The sequence below is a fragment of the Caretta caretta genome, chromosome 25 (genome assembly GCF_965140235.1).
Source record: "Caretta caretta isolate rCarCar2 chromosome 25, rCarCar1.hap1, whole genome shotgun sequence".
Taxonomy (NCBI): Eukaryota; Metazoa; Chordata; order Testudines; family Cheloniidae; genus Caretta; species Caretta caretta.
The window spans coordinates 16,425,148-16,450,986 of record NC_134230.1 but is presented as its reverse complement, the minus strand read 5'-3'; the positions used below and the strand labels follow the sequence as shown (position 1 = coordinate 16,450,986).

General features: G+C 42.7%; 1 protein-coding gene across 41 annotated transcripts in view; it reads right to left on the bottom strand.

Moving 5' to 3' along the window:
- GNG7 (G protein subunit gamma 7) overlaps nucleotides 1-24,746 on the bottom strand; it is a 128,444-nt gene extending 103,698 nt beyond the window's left edge. For 7 of the 41 annotated variants that reach the window (XM_075123271.1, XM_048830601.2, XM_075123282.1 and 4 more), the window contains exon 1: nucleotides 24,552-24,673. Coding sequence is in view for 1 of the 41 variants with exons in the window: in XM_075123264.1 (XP_074979365.1) it covers nucleotides 14,467-14,495 (29 nt within the window). In the remaining 40 variants the exon portion in view is untranslated. Of the gene's footprint in view, nucleotides 1-13,637; nucleotides 13,816-14,182; nucleotides 14,203-14,466; nucleotides 14,873-24,391; nucleotides 24,425-24,551 lie in introns of those variants that run through there. The other 34 variants (XM_048830614.2, XM_075123295.1, XM_075123300.1 and 31 more) reach the window with 27 other exon arrangements.
- Between the last annotated feature and the right edge of the window lie 1,093 nt (nucleotides 24,747-25,839).

Genomic DNA, 25,839 nt, shown 5'->3' with positions numbered 1-25,839 from the left:
GTCTTTTGTTGTTCTCTTGCCACAGAGGGCAGGACAAGAAGCAATGGGTTCAAACTACAGCATAGCAGATAGGTTTTTCCTGAGATTTAATCAAATTGAAAGAACAGTAGGACAATAGAACAAATTGCCTAGGGAAGTTGTGAAAGCTCCTTCACTGGAGGTTTTCAAAAAGAGGCTCGATAGCCATTTGTCTTGGGTGGTTTAGACACAACAAATCCTGCATCTTGCAAGGGGGTTAGACTAGATGACCCTTGCATCCCTTCGACCCCTATGGTTCTTTGATTCAGTATGACAAAGAAATATAGCATACCCTATAAAGTGAGCTGTCTAGATACTTCTCAAACGCAAATCAGACTGGTTGAGGCAACACTATGTCTACCATGTTTTCAAAATACAGCCAGCGAAGCGGAGACCCCAGAATTATTAGTTATATAAATCACAGATATGTTTAATATTTTACAAACATTTAGCTCCATATCTGCTTTTGCAGGAGAAAAAAAGTTTTTGCACAAGAAATGAGGTTAACAGTGTTTAATTTATTACCTACTACAATGAAAAACCTTTAGCAAAATCCTGGCTCTTTTGTAGTCAACAGGAGTTGTGTCATTGCCTTCAATGGGGCCAGAATTTCATTCCTTGCATTTACACTGTGTCCACAGCTTCAAGTGTTATTGAAGTCGTTTAATACATGATGACAGGAAGTTGCCTCAACATTTTCATGACAGCCCTATGTTCCCAGGGAATGGTTAGCCAACAAGATTACTCCTGGGCTGGAGCCCTCCGGAGAGGTTAAATTTTCTGAGATATTGAGGGGCAAAGGGAGAACAAGACATCGAAACTGGATTCTTGAATGAAGAAAAGCATTTAACAGAAGATGCTATTTTTAGCCTTACCACTCTGGACAGTGTGGCTTTAAACTATCCACCATCTTAAATGAAATATCTAAAACGGAGAGAAGTCAGGGAGAGTAATAATTTTATTAAGATAATGTTGAAGTAAAAAGAAAATGGTACAGGGTTTAAGCATAGAAGGTTCTGGTTATCAGGGAATAAGGTACAGATTATCAAAGGGTGCGAAATTCGGTTTAGGAACGGGAGGCGTAAGGAATACATAATCTGCAATCTCCCCGATTGGGGGTGAAAGTTTAACCGGTCAAAGTACAGACATTGAGATATGGGGGTATGTCGTCCATATAATGGCTATGTTCAGGTGTGGAGTATAATGAGTGGATACAATGATAGAGATGGATCTACCCTCATTTGGTGGGATTTAATGTTCAGTGACAGGTTTCAGAGTAGCAGCTGTGTTAGTCTGTATTCGCAAAAAGGAATACTAGTGGCACCTTAGAGACTAACCAATTTATTTGAGCATCGGATGAAGTGAGCTGTAGCTCACGAAAGCTTATGCTCAAATAAATTGGTTAGTCTCTAAGGTGCCACTAGTACTCCTTTTCTCTTTGCGAATGTTCATTAAGTTTATGGTTCCAGTTCATATGGTCCAATGGAAAAAGTCTCTCAGTCCCTATCCCATAGTGGATGCACGATGTCGTACCGGCTCACGCCTCCTGGTACTGTTGGTGGCTGGTGATGTGTTCAATGTAGATGTCCCTGGACCATCAGATGGTGTCCGAGACCATGAGGCGTCGCATGAGCCGTGCGTAGCGTCGACCGATCCCACAGGTCTGCAGCACACGCTCGTTGCGGGGGTCCCAAGCACCCAGGACTCCGACGATCAGGGCATCCATCTGCATCTCGTAGCCCTTTGCTCTCAGGGTGTCGGCCAAAGGGGTGTATTTTTCCAGCTTACGAGCTCAGGCTTCGCAGAAGGCTGGGGTCCTGTTCTCGAAGGAGATCGTGATGTCGACAAGGATGATCTTTTTCTGGGCCTCGTCAGTGACTACCACATCAGGTTGCAACTGGCTGTCAGTCCCAGGAATGGCGCAGTTCACAGCGACCTCCCCCAGGTGCAGTGCGATGGCTTTCACTAGGCAGTTCTGGATGGCGTTGTGGCGCAGCTGCCCGGCTCTGGAGTGGGGCAGGGTCTCGGAGTAGCCACACTTCCTGTAACACTTGTCTCGGTTCCCGTGGCGGACGGCTCTGTTGAGCGGGACGCAGTTGAGCCGGGCACGGTGGATGAACCGCCAATCGGTGAAACAGGTGAAGCCGCCCCCGGCGAAAAAGTGGTTGCTGGCGTCCCACTTGCTGGTCAGTTCGAAGGCTTTAGCCTCGTCCGGTTTACGCTTCAGGATTTCCATGTACAGCGAGTGGATGGCTGCCTTCAGGGTCCTCTCCAGCATGCCCCTGGCGCTTGGGGTGACGATGGTGTTGTCATCAGACCTGATCTGTGGCACCAGGACTCCCAGCTCCTGCCGCTCCTTGCGCCACTCCCAGCAGCAGCCGATGCGCTTCCCCAGGCGACGCATGGCATTGTGAGCATGGGACCACAGTGAAGGGATGTCGCGCCCATCCCACCCGAATTCGCCATCCAGGGAACCACTCATGAAGCTGGCGGTGTCTTGGTTGGAGGGGGCTCTGCCGATCTGCTTCTTTGTTGCATCATGGAGGGCATTTGCTGAACGTATTCTCAACTCAGCCCTCCTCACCCATGTCTCAGTATTGCAGCCTGATTGGCCAGGTCTCATGGCTGACACATCTAAGCACAACAGGGCCTGAGTCAAGAAGCCAGGAAGCTGTGTGTGATAATTTAAAGGGAGGGGAGGGAATCTGCTGTAATAAAACAGGGTCAGCAATTCTGACTCCCAGGCTCTGTTCCCAGTTGTGCTGCTGATTTGTGTGACCTGTGACCTCAATTCATCTCCTCTGTAAAATAGGTGCTAATATGTCCTCCTCCCTGGGGTAATGCAGTTCAATGTTTGTCAACTAAACCGACACCCTCTGCTGAAGAGGGGCACCCTATTACATGTGTGAACAAATGAATTAAAGTGTAGTTGTCTGCTCCACCAAGGCTGTGTCAGCAAGTCTCCTTTTACACTGGTCTTGATGCTGCTCCACTAGGGGTGACATAGGTGGGAATGCTCATGTTAACAGGGCAATTGCATTTTTACCACTTTAGACATCTAGACTATGCTTACTCTGAGCAGGTCTAGAGAACATGGTGACAAAAAATGCTGGTGACTTTGAGCCCCCTCTAAAACTTCTATAGTTGTGGGGAGGTTTTGGTGGCTGGAAGGAGAGAAGAGGAGGAATATCAAACATACAAAGGTGCCACAAGTACTCCTTTTCTTTTTACAAAGGAGAGAGATATCTACTAGTTAAAACACATGTTAACTGTAGCCAAAGGAGAGTACAGTGGAGTGCCAAACTCATTTTATTGGGGGGGAAGGGAGAGAGCAGACGACAAAACTCTGAGTTTCTCAAGTCTCTTCAAGTTTTGCTTTCTGTTGTCCTGGCTCAAAAAAAAACAACCCACATTATCAATGGCCTGCTAGGCCACAATGTAACAATACCATTCTTTATGGTTAGGCTCTCAGTCTTCATGGCAACAGTTCAGAAAATACAGATGCTGTGAGCTCATGCGATAGCAAGTACTACAGCTCCTGCCTCCTAGACAGACGCCTTGTTTACGACTTTAATCATTAACAGTTTAAAAAAACAAAAAAATCACCTCTCAATGTGCAGCCAGTGAGGTGGCTGGACATAGTAAAACAGTGATGCATTTCAAGTTTTAGAAAGTCAGAGGAGTCATTAGTGATAATCACCAGGAAGCTAAGGAAGTTTACTTATTCCTGTTATGAATCTTCCATGTTTCTACTGCAGGGGAGGAGGGTTCTCCGGAAACAATTTCAAGAGTTGGAAACAGTCACAGGTCTGGACAGAGATCACTGCCATGGTTTAAAATGGAGAGAGGACATTACAAGAATACCGCTTTCCTCAGGGTGCTAAGGTAAACATGGTCACGTGTCATTAACAGTTATCTGAGGTCCAAGGGAAAGTAATTCCAGAGAAGCTTTGGAGGAAAAGGAGTCAACAAACCACTGTACTAAAATCGAAAAATAGGGTTTTTGTATCCTTTCATCTGTATCCTAATCTCTTAAAATTATGGTCTAGAGATAAATCAAAAGTAAAATCCACCAAAGATCATATGGAATCCTGAGGTAAGCAGGAGCTTCAAGTTGACTCCCAAATATCTGGAAAGAAAGAATGGGGTACTTATGTTGAACTCTCTACTGTGGGATCTTCAAAAGGATACTGCTATAGGTAATCGGAGGGGAGGCAAATTGCTGTTGGAGATTGCAAAAACAACAAAGCATGAACTGGAACAGAGCTAACAAGCTAACAATGTAATTTTGCTCACAGTAAACTGCTGCTCTATGCCTCCAAGAATATATGGAAAATCCATAAAGTTTCATGTAATAGGCAGAGGAACGGAAGTTGCGTCCGGAGCACCACATGTATCATCCTCCTTTGGTTTTTCCACTTGACTCCCTTTATGACTTTACTTCCAAACGGGAGCAAAAACTGACTTAATGATCACTAAAAGCAGCCACGAAATGAATTAAAGGAGCATTAACCCAACAGAAGTATAAAATCTCTTTAATAAAACACAGAAAAGTAACATGATAATAACCCAACTCAGGTTCACTTCCAGAAAATGAAACACTGTACAACTAGCCTCATTCTGGCCATTAAACAATAAACTAAGAAACTCACTGGCCAAGGCCCTTCATTCATCTGTAAACATATTATTATTTGCCAGGAGATGCCTCTAGAGTACTGAGCATCTTTCCTTGGCCATAAAGAACCTGCTTTATTTTCTTTAATGCAATAACAAAAGCCTATATAATGCAGTAAGGCATACCACAGCACTATCCATTTCCATTCGATTTACAGTCCTGTGCAATGAAATGTCACTGACAACTACAGAGCACTGACTTAGGCATCCCAGGTTATTCCAGTATTTCACTCCTTGTAATATAAAAGGATAAATCACACAGCATTCGAGGATATTACCATATAATGCATTGTTAAAGCAGATATATATGAACTGCATTTAAAGTGATCACATAATCTAAGTCTTGTATATGTAGTGAAAATACCTGGATAAAAATAAACCTGCATTGTGTGTGAGAGCCTTGTAGAAATAAACTGGCTAATGACCCTTTCTGAACATGCAAAAAGCCTATTTATAAAATAGTTATACCCTGCCCTTTGACAGTATTTTTCATCCAAGGCTCTCAAGCTCTTTACACATTAAGTAATCACTGTTCTCCCCACGGTTCTGGGTTTTGGAAGTCTCAGCTGCCTGACAATCCAACCAAGTTTTAGTGATCATAAACAGATATTATATTGATCATTATGATCAGTGAATGGTGTAGTAGAAATGCATCTATAAGTGAGGGCCCAGGAAGAACTTGGAAGAGAATCAGAGCTTAAGGCAGCTCTTGAAATTAGTTGCCTTTGTGACAGAATCCTATAGAAAAGTGGTTCTCAAACAACGTCTGTAGTGATGACCCCTTTCACACATCAAACCTCGGATGGCAACCCCCCCTTATAAATTAAAAACACTTTTTAAAAATATTTAGCACTATTATAAATGCTGGAGGGGAAGCACGGTTTCGGGTGGAGGCTGACAGCTCACAACCACCCAGGTAATAACCTCACGACCCCCAGTTTGAGAACCCCTGCTATAGAAATTCTTGAACAACTTGAACTATAAAGTACAACAAGCAACAGACAGGTTTTAGCATCTTTTTACTCCATCCACAGGTGTGAAATGAGGACCCTTGCAGTACAATGAAACAGAAGCATTAAGAGTCTATTTCTTTATCAGAACCACTGACGGTATTAAAAAAAACTACTGAGGTGGCTGGGGTGAACAAATCAGTATGTTGACAAGAGCTCTAGCAATAGGATCTGGTGGCAATGCAAGTTATAACACCACCATTTAACAACAGAAATCCCTAGAACTGTTAAATATTTAACAAAGAAGATTTTTTCCTGTAATCTTAGTGACTGTCTTGAGAAGAAAGCCATATACTTCACCCAGAGAATTAAAAGAACTCTGCTTTCCAAAGCCATCTTCTAATAAAAGCTAGCCTGTTAGAAACTTTACTGGTGTCTCTTCTGCAGCATTTGCCCAAAATACTTAACGCCTCCCCCCACCACACACACACACAAAACTGGCATTTCCCCACTCCCTACATAAACTGGAGTTCAGCTGTTTGTTTAGTATTTCTCTTGTGTTTTCACTTGCCTTTGCTAGGAGCTCCAGTTGACCTGCAGAGGTACTGGGATTATTTCTGAAATCATTGCTCTCCATGCCAAACTACCTACTGATAGCAACACTTTCATTGGACACCTTTTCTAGAATGACCACTCACATTGCAGTAGTTTGGGGAACATTGCAGGACAATAACCAGATGTCACCTGGCTACAGATTTTCCCCTTTCAGAAGGGGCCCATGATCTATGTTAGCCTTCAGCCTGATGCCAAGAACCAAAACTGTGTGCTACAGTCAGTCTAGATTCTGGAACAGATAACGGTTAGTCTGCAATACCCCAAGAAACCAGATGATTATGGGCAAGCTATTTCTTCTTCAACTCTGTCCATCTCACTAGGATAACATTACAGTAATCACATATACTGGCAAATAAAACTGGAATTAACTTCACAATCCCCATAAAAAATAGGAGCAACAGCTGCCACTGGGGAAAAAAACAACCTGGGATTTCTCTAGCATTTGAAAGCATTTCCTTCCTTAATTTTGATCTGTTTACAATGTCAGATTACAGACAAAGTAAACTAATATTTATAAAGCAGCTTAGCAATGGATCTTTGTAAATCTAATTTTGCAAATAAACATCTTTCTATGAACATGAAGCTTATTTTTTGGATACTGGTAGCAAGGACAAGAGACGGGCCATAAATTCACAAGTAGTTTTCTTCTATTTATAAATAAATAGGATTTTTCTGGCAAAGTTATCTGGTAAGAAAATACACCAACAGCTCACAGAAAACCCTGAAAAGAGTAGTTAGAAACAAATCTGATAATGCTACATATTCTTTATAGTACATATTTCTTCTGTTACAAATCACAAGATTTGCAGACATTAGGGACATTTAAGACACAATGTTTTGTTTTGTAACAAGGTCACCTGCTCCTAGGTTTTCCTCCTTGTCAGTCATTTCCACAACAATCACCTACAGCAGAATGTAAGGGACAGTACCCTGACATTATAGAGGAGGAATAAGCATCACAGTGTTGCCAGCCCCTCAAAATACTCTGCTTTTTCTTAAAGGCCCAGCTCATGGAGTTAGGAGATTAAAATCTCATGATTTAAGTCAATCTCCCAATTTCTGAATGCTTGACAATAGTGAGAACAGGTAAATTCTCATGAAACATTATTTGCATGTACATGCCTCCTGAATATCCCAAACAGAGGGAGGGATATACTGAAGATATGCACAGACTGGCGAGGGGGAGACTCAGGGATGCAGGCCCTGGGCGGCGCTTACCGTCCCGGAAGCAACAGCATGTCTATTCTCCAGCTCCTACACGGAGGCATGGCCAGGCAGCTCTGCACACTGCCCCATCCACAGATGCCGCCCCTGCAGCTCCCATTGGCTGTGATTCCTGGCCAATGGGAGCTGAAGGGGTGGCGCTTGGGGCAGGGGCAGCATGGAAAGCGGAGCCCCTTGGCTGCCCCTATGTGTAGGAGCCAGAGAAGTGTTGGATCATATTAAAGAAGTTCTGTATTAAAATCACAAATGAGTTTGATTCCCCATAGTTTAAATTCCAGGGTATTACTAATTAAGAGGTCTCTTGGTTTTTGGTACTGTTTCTCTCCCTCTGTCTGTGAAACTTGCAAGCTGCTAATTGTGTTAGGCCCACCTTGATCATCATACACATTGTAAGGAGAGTGATCACTTTAGATAAGCTACCAGCAGGAGAGTGGGGTGGGGGAGTGGGGGGAGAGAGAAAACCTTTTGTAGTGGTAAATACCCATTTTTTCATGCTTTGTGTGTATAAAAAGATCTTCGATACTTTCCACAGTATGTATCCGATGAAGTGAGCTGTAGCTCACGAAAGCTTATGCTCAAATAAATTTGTTAGTCTCTAACGTGCCACAAGTACTCCTTTTCTTTTTGCGAATACAGACTAACATGGCTGCTACTCTGATAACTGCTTACTATGATTCTTTCTGTATTCACAATAAATGTGGCATTTTGCCTTTTCCCCTTTAATAAGATCCTGCTGGTTTTTATTTTATTGGTATAACAGGAAGGCCATGCTGCTGCTTCCAGGAGCCACATGGAGTGGCCCCCAATCCTGTTCCCCGACTGGAGTGCCAGAGCAGGGCCAGCCTCAGACTCCACTCCCTAGCAGGAGCTCGAGGGCCAGATTAAAACGGCTGGTGGGCTATAGTTTGCCCACCCCTGATTTACACCCTGCTCCTGAGAGTTAATCCAACCCACTGATATCAATCCCACAAGTCTGAGCCCGCATAAAGCTTGCGGCACTGAGGCCTTATTTACATAGAGGACAATAGCTAAAATGACCCTGTAGTGCAACAGCAAACACTTAAATACATAAAGTTACCTAAAACAGGAAGTTCACATGAAAAGCCAGAATTCCACTAGAGATTCTCTGCCTTCTCGGATACATTTTGTAGCTCTTGTTTCTGCAGTTAGTGTATATAACTAAAACTTCGTATGGATACTTTGAGCCAAAAGTTCTTCAGAAACGATGGTAATCAGAATCTACATGGTTAAATTTAGAAAGGCACAGAACTGTAATACTTTTGTCAGTCACAGCCTTACTGATTCAGCTGAAACCGCACCCTCATATCATGCCAGTGTCAACTTCAACTTCGAATTTCCTATAGCGGTTGGCTTTTTGGTAAGCTTAACAAAATTTCCTGTCCTCCAACAAATTTTCTTCAGATTGTGTCTTCCTGGTCATTGTGGAGAGATTTTAATTTTTCTAATGCTAGCATAATTTCCATCTGAAAACATTAGAAAGTGTGGTAATAAGCACTTTCTTTAATACTATTAAACATGGTAACTGCAAGGAATGGCTTGAGCTGCAAAGAGATCATACTTCACCTGCAAAGTAACAGCATATACAGTATTATCCAAACAATCTCTCCCAGGTGTTACTCTCAAACTAGAGCTAAATCTCAGCAACTTTTTACAAGAGACTAGAGAGTGGAGTAACTTGGCATCTTATAGCAGCAATAAGCAACCTAAGAGCAACTAATCTCTTAGGATATTAGGTGATAGACCTATTTTCCTAGATCAGTGAGATTCTAGAAAAGTTAAGTTACAGGTACCACGGCCCTGGTACTGTGTAAACTATTCCCACAATGTAGCACCCTCCTGGCCGATAACAATTGTTGCTATTCCAAGTCCTGGGCCTCTCCAACAGAACCTGACAAAGTTGTACTGAAGTTGTGCATTATATTCAGATGTGCGCTAGGACAAACTACCAAAACACAAACCCATTTCCCCAGCAGTTAAAGACTGATGAACTTACCCAAGGCAACACCAAGCCCTCCTTTCCTAGTTCAGAGGAAAAAATAATAGAAAATTTGTGGCTATCCACCCTATTTTAAAATAAACCCTTAAGTGTTTAATACTGAAATGGGTGCCAGTTCCAAAACAAAAAGAATGGGAGAGGCACATGAAACTATTTGGCAGTAATGTAAATTATGTTTGTTTATTTCACATACTGAAATGTAAGAAGATACTATTGGCCATCATGTGCTTCAAAAAGGCATAGGTCTAATCAGTCTACTTGACCTATCCCCCAAAATATTCATAAGCATAGGATGTTTAACCAAATGAACTATGGAAGCACCAATATGATTCAACAGAGAGATGTGCAGGGACGACAGGGGAGGAGATCAAATGTTCTCAAACAAAATTTTCTGATTAAATCCAGAACTTGTACAGTAGAACCTCAGAGTTATGAGCACCTCGGGAGCAGAAGTTGCTCGTAACTCTAACATGTTTCAGAGGAACAGCCGTGTTAGTCTGTATTCGCAAAAAGAAAAGGAGTACTTGTGGCACCTTAGAGACTAACCAATTTATTTGAGCATGAGCTTTCGTGAGCTACAGCTCACTTCATCAGATGTTTACCGTGGTAAACATCTGATGAAGTGAGCTGTAGCTCACGAAAGCTCATGCTCAAATAAATTGGTTAGTCTCTAAGGTGCCACAAGTACTCCTTTTCTTTTTTCTAACATGTTTGTAACTCTGAACAAAACATTATGGTGGTTCTTTCAAAAGTTTACAACTGAACACCGACTTAATACAGCTTTGAAACTTTACTACGCAGAAGAAAAATTCTGCTTTCCCTTAATTTTTTTTAGTAGTTTACATTTAACACAGTCCTATATTGTATTTGCTTTTTTCGTCTCTGCTGCTGCGTAATTGTGTACTTCCAATTTCAAATGAGGTGTGGGGTTCACTGGTCAGTTGGTAACTCTGGTGTTCGTAACTCCGAGGGTTCTAATGTAACTCCAAGGTCATTAGAAATCTGAACCACTTGTGTTAGTCTAGGGGTAACGTTTTCAAAAGCACTCAAGTGACTTAGGAGCTTTTTGAAATTTTTGCCCTAGATCCATCCCTATAAAGAAAGGCAGAGCATGTGGTGATATGACAATGGATGTCAGATACCTAATTAGCACCTAGTCCAAAGTGCAGATCTTTTTGGTAGAGCACAGAAGACAGTTGCTTATTTACATTCATTCTTGGCAAGTACAGACACCACAATTAAATAAGGGTCCTCTTCTCTTCCCAACCATAGATTTGTTTAGGGTCCATAATGAGAAGAACCTGTAAATCCTGTAGCAATGAGCTCTTAGACTCACAGACTTTAAGGTCAGAAGGGACCATTATGATCATCTAGTCTGACCTCCTGCACAACGAAGTCCACAGAATCTCACCTATCCACTCCTGTAATAAACCCCTAGCCCATGTCTGAGCTACTGAAGCCCTCAAATCATGGTTTGAAGACTTCAAGGTGCAGAGAATCCTCCAGCAAGTGACCTGTGCCCCACGCTGCAGAGGAAGGCGAAAACCCGCCAGGGCCTCTGCCAATCTGCCCTGGAGGAAAATTCCTTCCCGACCCCAAATATGGCAATCAGCTAAACCCTGAGCATGTGGTCAAGACTCACCAGCCAGACACCCACGAAAGAATTCTCTGTAGTAACTCAGATCCCATCCCATCACAGGCCATTGGGCATATTTACCGCTAATGGTCAAAGATCAATTAATTGCCAAAATTAGGCTATCCCATCATACCCTCCCCTCCATAAACTTATCAAGCTTAGTCTTGAAGCCAGATGTGTCTTTTGCCCCTACTACTCCCCTTGGAAGACTGTTCCAGAACTTCACTCCTCCAAGGGTTACAAACCTTCATCTAATTACAAGTCTAAACTTCCTGATGGCCAGTTTATATCCATTTGTTCTTGTGTCCACATTGGTACTGAGCTTAAATAATTCCTCTCCCTCCCTGGTATTTACCCCTCTGATATATTTATAGAAAGCGTCCTTCTTGAAGAAGGGCTCTACCAAATCACCCACGACACCACAACAAGGGCTGAAGTTTTCCAAAGCAATTTGCTGCTTCTGTACATGGGCAGTTCCTAGTGGCACCAAGGGTTTGCAGACTGCACCCTGCAGTTGCTCGTGACCCAAGTTCCACCACATTTTTAGCCAGAAAGATAGGTTCTTCAGCATACAGGTTCAGATTCAGGAAGACTGCAGCCTCCACTGGGTGCGTAAAGAATTCTGCAGAGCCAAATTATATTCTAATCAGTCACCCACTGCAGCTCACATGCAAACATTTTTATACTAATATTCTGGAGCAAGCTTTTCCTTGTCCTCCATAAACTCTCTGAATAGCTTTTGCTCCACAGGGCTGTTAGAAAATAATTACTACTCTAAACCCATAGGCCACTTTTCCAGAGCAGGTCTGCCATATGAACAACATTTGGCAAACATTTGTTTCATCTGCATTGGTATGTTGCAAGCATGGAGCCACTGCTGTCACTTAGATCCTATTCTATCTGTACTAGCCAATGTAGCGTCCTTTTTAGGACTCACCGCAGCAGTCTATGCTCAAAACCCTGCATGTTACTCAATCTTGCTGCTGCCTTTTACAGAAGTTTGTCAGCTTCTAGGACCCCGTAAATAATCCCATGTTTAAGAAACAGAATCTAATCCTTAATCAGGTTTTACAAAATTCCTGATTATAGGTGTATATTTAGGCAAATGCCATACATTTATTGAAAAAACTGCATGGGACCCCTGTAGCGTATTTCCACTGGAAAGCACAGAATCATAGGAATGTAGGACTACAAGGGATCTCAAGAGGTCATCTAGTCCAGCCTCTCGCGCTAAGGCAGCACCAAATATACCTAGACCACCCCAACAGAGGTTTGCCCACCCTGTTCTTAAAAACCTCCAATGACAGCGATTCCACAACCTCCCTTGCAAGCGGATTCCAGAGCTCAACTACCCTTACAGTTAGAAAGTTTTTCCGAATATCTAACCTAAATCAGATTAGCACAATTACTTCTAGTCCTACCTTCAGTGGGCATGGAGAACAATTGATCCCTGTCCTCTAACAGCCCTTAACATATCTGAAGATTGATCAGGTCCCACCTCAGTCTCCTCTTCTCAAGACTAAATGTGCCCAGGTTTTGTTTTTGTTTTTTTTTTTTTAAATTTTCTCAAAGGTCAGATTTGCTAAAACCTTTTATCATTTTTGTTGCTTTCCTTTGGACTCTCTCCAATTTGTCCACATCTTTCCTAAAGTGTGATACCAAGAACTGGACATAGTATTCCAACTGAGGCACCATCAAGACGATGAGAGCTGGACAATTACCTCTCATGTCTTACAAGAAAAACTCTTAATACACTCCAGAATGACACTCACCTTTTTTGCTACTGTATCACATTGCTGACTCACTCAATTTCTGATCCACTATAACCCTGAGATCCTTTTCAGCAGTACTATGCCTAGCCAGTTATTTCCCATTTTGTAGTTGTGCATTTGATTTTTCTTCCTAAGTGAAGTACTTTGCACTTGTCTTTACTGAATTTCATCTTGCTGAATTGCAACAATTCTCTAATTTGTCAAGATCGTTTTGAATTCCAATCCTGTCCGTCAAGTGCAAGCGACCCCTCTCAGCTTAGTGTCATCTACAAATTTTATAATCAAATTCTCCACTCCATTATCCAGGTTCTTAATGAAAATATTGACTAGTACTAGACCCAGTACAGAGCCCTATGGGACCTAACTAGTTATTTCCCGCGTTTGACAACAAACCTTCGATAACTACTCGGAGTATGGTCTTTCACCAGCTGTGCACCCACCCTGTAGTAATTTCATCTAGACCACATTTCTCTGGTTTGCTTATGAGAATGCCAGGTGGCACTGCGCCAAAAGCATTATCAAAATCAGGATCTCACATCTACATGTCTGCAGAAGAGTTACCTTTCCCAGAAGAACATCTGCAAGTGAGTCCCTTCATTCAGAATGCAGAATTTACGTACCCTCAGTAGAACAAGACACACAATTGCACAGGCTGCAGAGGAGTTGAAATGAAAACTTTAAAAAAAAATTCTGTTGCAATTCCTACTCTGGATGTTCTTTCTACAGCTTACTTGCAAACATACATGGCACTGGAGCAGCAGCAGCAGCAAACGTAGGTCTTCATACAAACGAGCAGGATACACGAAGTACAATCTGAGGGACACTATTCTTTGTGACGGACATAATAGCCCTACAGACAGACCTCAGTCTAGTCGGATCATCTTCCATGGAAATTTGAATGTGGGGTATCTGAGAAAACAGAATTTGGTTTGATCTTCACTTTGTCTACTGAAACCCCAGAATGCCCTTTTTCTCAGTATCTAGCCCTGCCTACTAGATTTAAAACAGCTGAAAAGCCAAAATACATGGTCTTGAATCTGAACTAACAAAGTGAAAATTCAGTCAGAGCAGCCCAACTCCTAAAGAGGGCCAAAAGAAATCAGAACCACCTAATGACAATGTCAAGAAAAAACTCAGCATATAAACTGCTTAGTACCTAAACATCTGTAATTTCAGATTGTTACAGTACAAAAAAGAAAATACAAACTTGCCAGTTTTAGAAAGCTCTGGGGTGAAAGGCAAAATAAACCAGAATACACAAAAAAGACTGTTTTACCTCAAGGGTGTCAGGAGAAGGTAAACACCATGTTGCAATTAGATCTGGAATCCTAATTTTGTCCAAACATAGTAAACACAGAATTAAAACCTGTTTCATCACAAGAGGAAGGAGGAAGAGAAGCAATCAGCAAAATTTATCATCCAGCCCATAAAGGTAAAAGAATGATTAAAAAAACCACCACCAAACTTTAAAATGATTACCCAGGTCCTCTCCCCAATCACACCCCCACCTCCCAAAAAAACCCTAAATCATAAAATTAAGCATCTACATGATGTACTTACCTATATGTGACAAGGGAACAGCTTTCCATTAGAGCAATGATACATGTGACTAACCCCTTCCCTGCTTAGAAAGGGTTTGCAACACAGACAAAAGGCTGCGTTCATCAACCCTAGAATGCCTCCTTCCAAAAGACAGGGGGGAGTATAGTCTATCAATGACAACCTACTGTGCTCATGAAGGAAAGGAAACCCTTGGGTATTTACTGCAGTCCTTCTGGCTGGACTGGTGTTTTCTGTTCCCTTTGACTAAAGTAAAGCTTTAATGCTCCCTTTTGTTCCTTAACTCAAAGCAAATATTTGTGCTCTCACACCCTTACCTAATATCTACATGAAAATTAAAGGTTTCAGAGTAGCAGCAGTGTTTTGCTTTTGTGAGCTACAGCTAGCTCACGAAAGCTTATGCTCAAATAAATGTGTTAGTCTCTAAGGTGCCACAAGTCCTCCTTTTCTTTTTATGAAAATTAAAGCATCTACCAGAAAGGGTTCCTCTCACCCACCCTGCATGTCTTTGCCATGAATTAAAATAAATAAATAAATCTAGTTACTATTTCACCAGCAGCCACCAACAGAATTGCCTTCCCCACAAAAATATAGGAATTACAGGACCTTTTGTACTTCAGCCTGTGCAACAATGCACTTCTTTAAAAACACATCAGCCGCTTTTAATACATACCCTTGCTGCAGAGAGCCATTAGTTTATTCTCATGTAAGGTTAGATCCAAGCCCTACCCTCCAAGACTTAGTTAAAAATCCAGTTATGTGGTGGATTTTGGTTATGATAAAAATTGAGATTAAGTGGAGAGCCCTGGTTTCAGCACAGTTAGTGCCCTAAAGTGCATTCTTGGAGCCTGCCAGCTGCCTGACTTCCCAAACTAAATGGCAGTATACTGCAAAGAATGCAACAACGCATGTTCTTAGAAATACATGAGACACTCTAGAGTAGACCCTCCAAACTAATGGCATGGGGCTGAAAAGAAGTGTTTTCTTCTGAAAGCATAATGACTGCTCCAGACTAACAGGTTTTATGCTCAAATAAATTTGTTAGTCTCTAAGGTGCCATAAGTCCTCCTTTTCTTTTTGAGGTTTTGGAGATTGAGGCACCTGACTTTGCAAAATAGCAGTTTATAGAAACTGCTTGCAAAGTGTTAAACACAGTGCAACAGATTTGTAAACTGGAAGAGTGTGGGAAAAGCCAGAAGCCAAATGCCAATTAGGGCTTTGTTTGTTTGGTTGGGTTTTTTTGTACCAGGTCTGTCCAGGCTCCAACTTAATGTTTGACAGAAACCATTGAGAAACAGAAAGAAAAGGAGTACTTGTGACACCTTAGAGACTAACAAATTTATTTGAGCATAAGCTTTCATGAGCTACAGCTAGCTCACGAAAGCTTATGCTCAAATAAATTTGTTGGTCTCTAAGGTGCCACAAGTCCTCCTTTTCTTTTTGCGGACACAGACTAACATGGCTGCTACTCTGAAACCTACTGAGAAACATCTGAGCTATCTGATATTAGAGCCAGTGGCTTTCTTATCATAAAGAGAGACAGTATCAAGATTTTAAAGAACCGTGAAGAAATGGAGTCATTTAAACTTGAGTTACTACACATACATCCTTGACAAAAAACAGAGTTTTAAGCATATCAACACAACACATTAGATTACTGCAATTAAAAACTATTTGAAATCCAGAAATTTAGAATTAAGGTTCCATACTAAATGAACCATAGTTCAGACCCTGAATCTTCACGCTCGGTTCACAGCAGTGTGACAGAACTTTTCCTTACCCTCACTACACTTCATGATGTTCAACACTCATTCTTCCCACTCACCCTCAATAACTTTTACATTACAAAAGACAGATTTAGGTCTAGTCTACACTAGACAGGCTTTGCCAGTACACTAGACAGGCTTTGCCAGTATAGCTAATCAGCATGGCTATCGGCAGAGGCTCGTAGTGTAGACAGCATACGCTGATGCAAGGAGTTTCTGCCACTATAGTAACACCACCTTCCCATACACATTAGTTATGCCAACAGAAGCACCCTGTCAACATAGCTGCTTTTACAACTGGGGGGTTTGCAGAAATAACCTGTGTCAGCTGGGGGTATGGTTTTTTCACACCCCTGGCCAATAGCTATACCTACAAATCTTTGTAGCATAAACCTGGCCTTATACAGGATACAAGAGAAGCTTCTGTCTGCATAGTTTACAGTACATGATGTCTATGTTAATTTCATCACGATTTCCAAGGCTACTTCTGCCATTGTCTGTTAGCAACAATTTAAGCAAGTTATAAGAAACTTCAACAAAACCAAATTGATAGATTCCCAAAACCACGTGAATTAAATGAGCTTCCAAACTATCGGACTTGTTTTCAGTTGTGGTCTCAGTGTTCTACAGCTTTCCTTCCAAACTTGACTCCATTGTCTTTCCTATTCCTGTTAGGCTAGCCCTCTCCAAAACTGCTCAACCATTATTCCTTTGGTTCAGCATGTTCTTCTGATCCCTACTTGCTTTTCGCCACTTCATTTAAATAAACAAATTATAATTATAGAACACTTGTTTCCCCATTTCCAAGCAACATGGCTTTACTTCTCCTCAAGTAAAAAACATCCCCAGTGCCAAAAGATTTGTTCCACTTTTATTTCCTAGATCTAACAGGTACTGTACAACGGTTCTCTTTTTTAATATAAAACCCACTGAAAAAAAAAAAGCCTTTTGTTTCAAGATTTAAAATTTTATAACAATAGGAAGCTATGGGTCAAGATTAACAGCATAAATCCATATATGATTCAATGACTGGAATGATGACAATGTTTAATCTGGATTAGCTGACAATTAAATCTGTCTGATTGTATTAGCCTAGCACAAAACTTTCTGTAGAATGCCCCCACAGAGGCGCTCCGTACATTCATAGGTCATAGGAAAAACGATTTGCCAACATTTTGTTCTAGATACACTATGAACTTCCTATTGTGATGAGGCTGGAAGAAAGGAGCACTGATCCTCTTGAAAGTTTGATCCTACCTCCACTGATCGTCCTCTTCAATGGAATAAACACACATTTGCTCTTAAACATCCAAGCAATACTGCCTGTTTGAGTGGTTGATACTACCAAAGCAAAATGTTGTCATTATTAAATTTAGAAAGTAATACTATCAGAGAAGGGATTGTATTCATTAACCTTAACTAAGGATTTTTTAAAAGGTTCAATATTTAAATTCTGTAACTATTTGCCCTCAAAACTGTTTTTAAATAAAGAATTACATAGTAATCTTAAAGTTAACAGAATTTGTGTTTGGGAATATTCAAGTGGTGTACCACAGCCAGTATCACAGCTCTCGTTTTCAGTAATCCTAGTTAGTTTTCACTAACAGTCATGACCTACAGAGCAAAAACATCATTCTGTTGCCAGCCAAAACAGAAATTTCACCACCAGCACATTGCAGGGATCACGATATCACCCACCAAACGAGGAACAAAATACTACTTTCTGTAAAACCAACTTCTGAATGACATCTGAAGAGAAACATTTGTCTGATTTTAGAGGAAAAGTATCAGAAAATAAGCACTTAGCTGGGAAAAGGTTAAAACACATGGGGGAGGGGGGAGAGAGGAGGAGGAAAGAACAGAAAACACCCAAGGACTAAATTGTAAGAGCAAAGCAAGCAGAAATGGACAAAAATCCCGCAGGGCTTTGGGAAAAAAAAATAAAAAAAACCCAAAAACCACCATCACCATCAACTCTTCTATATGTTTAAAAATAGACCTTACGCCCTCTGAATGGGATAAGTTGAAAAGCCATTTGAAGAACTTTAATAGAATGCCAATTTCTAATGCTGATTGTTCCAGGAGGTCTAATGGAAAGGAGAGGGCTGTCATTTCTCTACAGCGACCAGAGCACGACTGGGCAAGGTATCGAGTATGATGAACAACACATCCTGCAACTGTCATAGGCCCTGTATTCATAACACTAGCTTCAGGACTGAAAATGAAGGAAATCCTGCTTGCACTAAGACCTCTGGTTCAGTTACTGTCATATTCACACTAAAAGGGGTGGGTTATTTTCAGAGAGTACACACTCACACAAATCCATTTTCTACCTTTTTCCTCCTACTATAGGAATGACAAAGTAAAACAGTACATGGGTGACTCAAGAGTTCTCAGATTTTACACCTTTTAATATTTTAAACAGAAGTAATTATTTCCAAGTACACGTCTGAACACTTAACATTTTGCAAAACAATATATAATAGGACAGGTCAGGATAAGGCAGACACACTTGTGTCTGTTCGAGTGGATGGGGGAAGGGCAAGTTATGAGACAGCCTTAACTAAGTTTCCTGGTTTGTGTCTCAACACTAACAGTTTGCCTAAATTTCCTCTTTTTTTGTAAACAGTAGTTTTAAAATTCTGTTCATAGAAAGTATTTAGAACAAGTTTAGACCAAAGATGATAATGAGTTATTGGAGCTATTTCGGTCACAAACACTTATTTAAGATCAGTAGCATACATGTAACCCAATTCAGGAAAAAAATAATCTGGTTTCCATGTTAAAAAACAAAAACACACATGCTTTAAATATTGCTTCCACTCTGCACAAGCAAGACATTTGTATTGAAGAAAGCCAAGAGACAATTCTAAGATTTCTATTTACTAAAATAAATCAGTGTAGTGAATATTGAACTTTTTCAAAATTAAGCAGATTTTCTCTTGATTTTTCTGACCATTTGTAGTCTCTTCTCTTGACTTAAAATAACTTTGATTCTAATCTTTTTGGAGGATAAAGAAATAGAAGATTTACAAAATACAGAAAGAAAAGAAGTACTTGTGGCACCTTAGAGACTAACCAATTTATTTGCGCATAAGCTTTCGTGAGCCACAGCTCACTTCATCCGATGAAGTGAGCTGTGGCTCACGAAAGCTCACGCTCAAATAAATTGGTTAGTCTCTAAGGTGCCACAAGTACTCCTTTTCTTTTTGCGAATACAGACTAACACGGCTGTTACTCTGAAACCCTACAAAATACAGGTAATACTAAAAATAAGGCTAAACAAAGACACCCCTTTCCCATGATAATCTTTCCCATAATATAAGAAGTTTAAATACTAGAAACCTCAAAAACTCATGCATGAAATAAAGGTGCATAACTGGTGTATTTAAAGAAAATGCAACATATACATCCAAGTTTATCAGTCTATTCTTGTATATTTTGTCAAGATACTTGCTGGGATATACAAACCCCACACTGGTCAGGAACAGGTTAATAAGCTGCATGGAGCCCCCACCAGCCCCCCTACATCTGTGCTGGGCCTCAGGCATGGAAGAAGGTGTTAAAAGGAGGGAGCACAGCTCAGTTTGGCCCTGACTGGGAAGGAAAGCAGACTGGCAGTCCCCACGTTCAGAAAGAAGCCTGGGTGGGGCCCCGGAGGTGACTGAAGACTACAGTCTGCCAGAGCCTTCCTGCGGAAGGGTAGGTCAGACAGTTTGATTTGTTACCAGGAACTGGCTGGTAGTCATTAAGCCAAGCCACTGCAGCTGAGGACCACCTGAGAGGAAGGGGGCTGAAAGTTGAAGCCACCAGGCCCAAAGATTCTTTTTGTTTGTTGGTCTTAGACTTCAGAGGTACTGAAGTCCCCACATCAAAGCCACATCCATGAACAAAGTGTCCTGAAGACTTCATTGGGTAAACAGAGGCAGAGCTGCTGCAGTACCACAGCACCTCTCCCACAGCTACCTATTTAGCTGACCTGGATGGAGCAAATAGAAAGGTGAAATGCTTACGTGATAGCAATAAAACCTAAGGCACTCACTTCAATATTGTAGGCTAGCCCAGAGTAATTTGGTACAAGTTCTACCATTAGATATGCATATGCAATGCACATGCAACTCCCACTGGAGTCAAAAGTTTCATGCATGAATCCAAGGGCAGAACTTGGCCCTTTGAATCTTATCTATGCTGCAAAAGTTTGGGTAATTTTTTTAACAAGCGGAGGATACCAGCATGAAGACGTGGGTAAAAATTATGCCCTCTTCAGCTTTGCTGGTAGTCCTCTAACAGGCTTAGGTTATTAACCAGGTGAGACCACAGAGCAGTGTGGGAAGGAACATTACTTACATTTTTCTTAATCTTCATTTCCCTCCCCCCTTTAATATCTTCTCTTAGTTTGATGTGCAAAATGTCAGACCCACAAAGGAGGAGGAGAACATCACATCACCTTGGCAACATAGTATTTACCACCTGTTAGGTCTCTCAACCTATCAGGAGGGTTACAAAACAGTCATACTAGCAATTTTCAAATTCAACACTTTCTGACAACCAACTGGTCAGGGTACCACCCAATTTTAAAAAAAGCATGTCAAAACACATTAGACAAGGCAAATGATAATTTAACACTTTACACTTCAAAGTACCTGTTCAAACAGTAGCCAGTCAAGCCTCAACCCTTTTATCTGTTTTAGAGATGGGGAAACCGAGACCTTGTGCAGACAAAGGATTTCAAGCATTCATAGCTAGCCACCACTCTAGTTAGATTGGTGCAAACCTTTAGCATTGACAGGCAAAAAAACATGGACTGGAGCAAGCTGCTGTTTATAGCTTCTTATCCTAGAACCCCGCTTGAAACTCTACAAGGGGTTCACTTCTCATATCACTATCTTCTTAGCAGGGGTCTGATAAAATTAAGTCCCCCTACGGCTCTTAAAGAGGAGTTCTCGTCCTACCCCTCAGCTGCCCTAACCCCAGAATACCTCATCTGTTGTGGACTGTTTCTCTACAATTCTTGCAACCACCATTTTTGGGCCATCCTCCCCCAGAGCCTGCCTTTTTCCAAGCAGCAAGACAGTGAAACTGTCATGATTGTTTTTCAGCTTTACTGCTACCCCCAGGGTTCTGATAGCAGCAGTGAAATTGATCAGTTGTCAATTCTACACAGCACCAGGGTCTGCAAATTCAGTAAGATAACACTACACAGGCCCACATTTCTTCACAACTGAAAGGACAAGAAGGTATTTTTTTTTAAAATGGCAGCTTAAATTCTGCTTCTCTCCACCCCCTCCTGAACACATTAGGGAAAACTTCCCACTAGTTACTGGTAAGTGGACAAGTGACTATTTCAAGCCTTGCACAAAGCATAAACTATTCTAATGACAACCAGTTAAGCCGAGGCATTTTGCCAGCACCAAGGCTCAAAGGACCAGCCACTGTGCTAATAAGATGTCTTTCAGTATGAGGAATCATGATTTCCCCTATTACTAAAAGTGACAAATTCAGTTATGTGATTTTCATTTTACAAAGTAGTGGGCTACTTTAACCAGCGGGGGGAAAATGGCATTTAATACTTTCTGAAGGCCAGAGAGTCTGCTCAAGTTTGAGGAGAACAGTGTCTAGTAGCTAGAGCATGAGTTTGGGAGTCAGGAGCTAGAACTCCCCAAATTCTCAGTCCTGACACTATTTCCCCATATCTTTAGATCTTATCCAGCCCCCCATTACAGCAGTATCCAAGCACCTCATAATCTTTACTGTATTTATCCTCAGTACCCCTGTGAGATAGTAACATTGCCCTATTTCCATTTTACAGATAAGCAGCTATGACCCAGAGAGATTAAATTATTTGCCCAAGGTCACAGAGGAAGTCTGTGTAGGGTAAGGAACTGACCCTGGGTCTCCCAAGTCCCAAGCTAGCGCCTAACAACTCATCCTTTCTGCTTGTCCTAGACTAGAACAAGTCAGTGTGTGCCTCAGTTTCCTCACCTGTAAAACTCCCTCTATGTTGTGAGCATCTAGTTAATGCTTTTAAAATATTTTGAAGTTATATGGAGTATAAACACTACATCAAGGGGGAAAATAAGGAACATTACAAATGGAACACGAGGTACATTTAAAAACTGCTTCCTATGGAAGTTGTAACATGTTACAACACTTGGAAAACCACAAACAAAGAAAGTGTTATTCTTGTTTGGTTTAGAGCTACAAAATGCATGAGAGAAACTTAAACACAAAAAGCTATACTTAAGTATTTAACTAGTGTTATTTTGTGTAATATATTTTATATTGGCCATAAATACGGTTGAAGTAATCTAGGTAACACCATGAAGTTAAACTGCAGCAGATAGCACACCTTCATAAAGCAAACAGATTTAGGCCCCAGTACCTACAAAAAAATACCCACTTGGAACTACGCACAGTGCATAAAGTTAAGAATATGCTTTAAATCTGCAGAATGAGTGTTAGTTCACTGCCATGCTGTTGTAAGGGTAAGAATGTCCTGAAAGCTAATATGCTTCAAAAGAAAAACACAAGAACAGTTACTTGAAGTTCTCTTATAGAATTGGATGGACTCAGATTAAATATCAAATTACTGCTTCCTGTGGCCTATGAGGAAGTCAGCTCCTCTACTGGTAAAGTCACCAGAGTTGTATTTGTCAAAGTACATTTTTTAAATACCTACACCTATAAACAAATAGTTCTAGGTTGTCAGTTTCACCAAGAACCATCCATCAAGTGCAATTCCACCCTATTTTTTTAAAAAGCTGTACTGACAGGGAATTTGAATAATTCAAAACAATCACTAATATAAAAAGATACAAAGAACAGAATAAATCTAACACTAGACTATAACCTAATTAGTTATTTCCCTCTTTGTTTCTATTTTAAAATCACATCTGCTAGCAATGGCCTAGTACAAAAAACATGAGTGTTTAGACCCTCCAACACAGCCTAATGAAACAACTTTGAGAGGAAATCCACTGCCTCCAGAATGAGCCATAACACCCCCCTCCCACAAACTCTTCCCTTCCTAATCCCCCCTGCTCCCCCAGAACACCTGCTAGTATTTGGCTTCCATACCAAATTCTATACCACCTCAGCCTGAAATTCAACAAGGAGATGGAGAAAGAGAATTTCCCTCCCTTGTTGCCTGCAACACCGACATTACCTGTCTAGCCCCCACCTCATAAAAATGAAAAACCTTGATCAGCACAATTACTCCTCCCTAAACTAGCCTGTGATTTACAATCCATCACACACCCCTCCAAAATACTCCCCAAAAAGAACAGGAAAGCTACCAGTACCACCTTCAACCAGCCATCAACTCCTTGCCAGTGATATACCCCACCCACATCTTTAACAGCTCCCCAATACACCACACTCGCTACCTCCCAACACACTATAACCATATACATATATATTCACATGTTACCAGTCCCACATACAACTCATATTACCCCCATGCTCTCCAGCTGTCCCCGATACCCATGTTATATCAAGTACCTGCTCCCCAGTTATCTAAAAATGGTCCTATCCAACTCCCCACATTCCTCCATTAATTACCCTGACATTCCTCTTTATTCCCCCACTCCACAGACCTATTGTCTTATTACCCCAGAACCCCCACATGCCCCTTTATTACCCCAAACTCACCCATCCACATGCCAACACCCCCTTATTCCCCCCAGGATTCCAACATGCCCCTCATTACCCTCCGCTCCCCAACCCTCCGCTCCCCTTTATTCCCCCAGTATCCTCACATGCCCCCTACTCCTCCATTCTCCCCTGATGCATATACCCTTATTACCCAGTACCCCCCTATTCCTCCACTCATTAAACCAGGACTTCCACATGTCCCCTTATCCCCCTACATGGCCACTCCCTTATTACCCCAGTACCCCTTGTTACCCTCTTATCCCCACAATGTCCACACATGCCCCGTTACCCCTTAACCCCCAACTGCCATCCCAACCCTGTCTGCCCACTCCACTCCCCACCCCCGTATCCCCCACCCCACCCTCCCCACAACCTCCCCCCACCGTACCCCACCCTCCCCCCCATCCCCGTACCCTCCTCCCCCCACCACCCCACTCCCCCCAACCTCCCCATCCCCGTACCCTCCTCCCCCAACCTCCCCACCCCCCACCACCCCACTCCCGTACCCCTCCCCTTACGCCCGCCCCTCTTCCGGCCCGACCGGGCCCCGAGGGGGTCCCTGGGGCGGGGGCTCCGCCAGGCCGCGGCCTGCGCCGGGGTTTCCCGTCGCTCCCTCCCCGGGCTGGGCGAGAACCCCACCCGCCCCGGGGCCCGGCCCCTCCTCACCCTCCGCGGGGCACCGAGGGGGCGGAGGAGGGGAGCCCGCGGCCGCCTCAGACACCAACCTCCGCCGCGCAACCCAACCTGCTGCTGAGCCCCAGCCGGGGACGGGGTGGGGGCCCCGCGGCGTGACTGACAGCACGGGAGGACCAATCAGCGCCCAGCACCCCAACGAGGAAGGCGGGGCCCGGCACAGCCGCCGGGTTAGGCTGCAACCTTCTTAGCGGGGCCTCCAAGTAACGGGGAGCAAGAGAGGAGGGGCCGGGCGGCGGGCCAGGGAGTGACAAAGGAACTAGCCAATCAGAGCACAAGGAGCCAAAAGAAGGCGGGGCATTCAAATGAAGTTCATGAATATTGATCCGCAAGGTGGTGGGGGGGGCATGTGATCATTTCACTGGTGTTTTTGCGGGCGGGTTATTTACATTTATTTAAATGAGCCCCTATGTGAGCCCTGATTAGTTATTCACTGTTAAGGGTTCACGCAATTAACATCTGTTGGTTAGCCTGGCTTGAGCTCTTAGTAATCACCGGGATCCGTTCTGGATCGTTCTCTCCACTGGCCCCCGGGGGGGCTCCGCGCCCCTGCCCAGCAGGGCCAAGGCCTCTCCGGCAGGGCCCCCCGGAACCGCACAACGCGGCGTCTACACGGGGGCTTTTGCCGGCATGGAAAGGTCCCTCGCCCACCCGCCACCCCGACCTGACGCCGTGACTGCCAGCGCAGGCCTGGCCCAAACCATGCCGCCTCTGACCCTGGGCAAGGCCACCGGCGTTCAGCTGTAGTCGCCTAGAAATAGGTCAGTTGGGCCATTAGAAAAACATCCAGCCATGAAGCCAAAATCTACATTCACCTTTATTTTGTTGTCCATCTTTCATGCGATCTGTGTCCCCAGCTCCTTTCCAGAGCGAAATCATGCAGGCAGAGCGCTAATGAGTGACAGCAGAGGGGAAAGAGGTAGCAAGAGCTTGCGAAACAGAGGAAACACATGCCGCCTGAGCTTCAGGGTCAGATGGAGAGTAAAAGAGGTGGAGGTACCTAAAATCTATCCCAGATGTCAGAAGCTACAGGGGAGGAGGCCCTTGCACCTGCAGTGACCGGACTGTGAGAAAGGAATGCAGGTGTGTCAGGCCATGAACCGATCTTCTCCTTACGGTGCCTGTTTAGGAGAAAACCATCTAATGCTTGAAAAGAGTACAGATTAGAAAGTTTAGGTTAGTGTAGTGCAGCCCCTTGCTCTCTAGTGTGCTCATTGTTCCCTCTAGTGGTCCCTTTGCTGAAAACATAGCTCATTTAGAA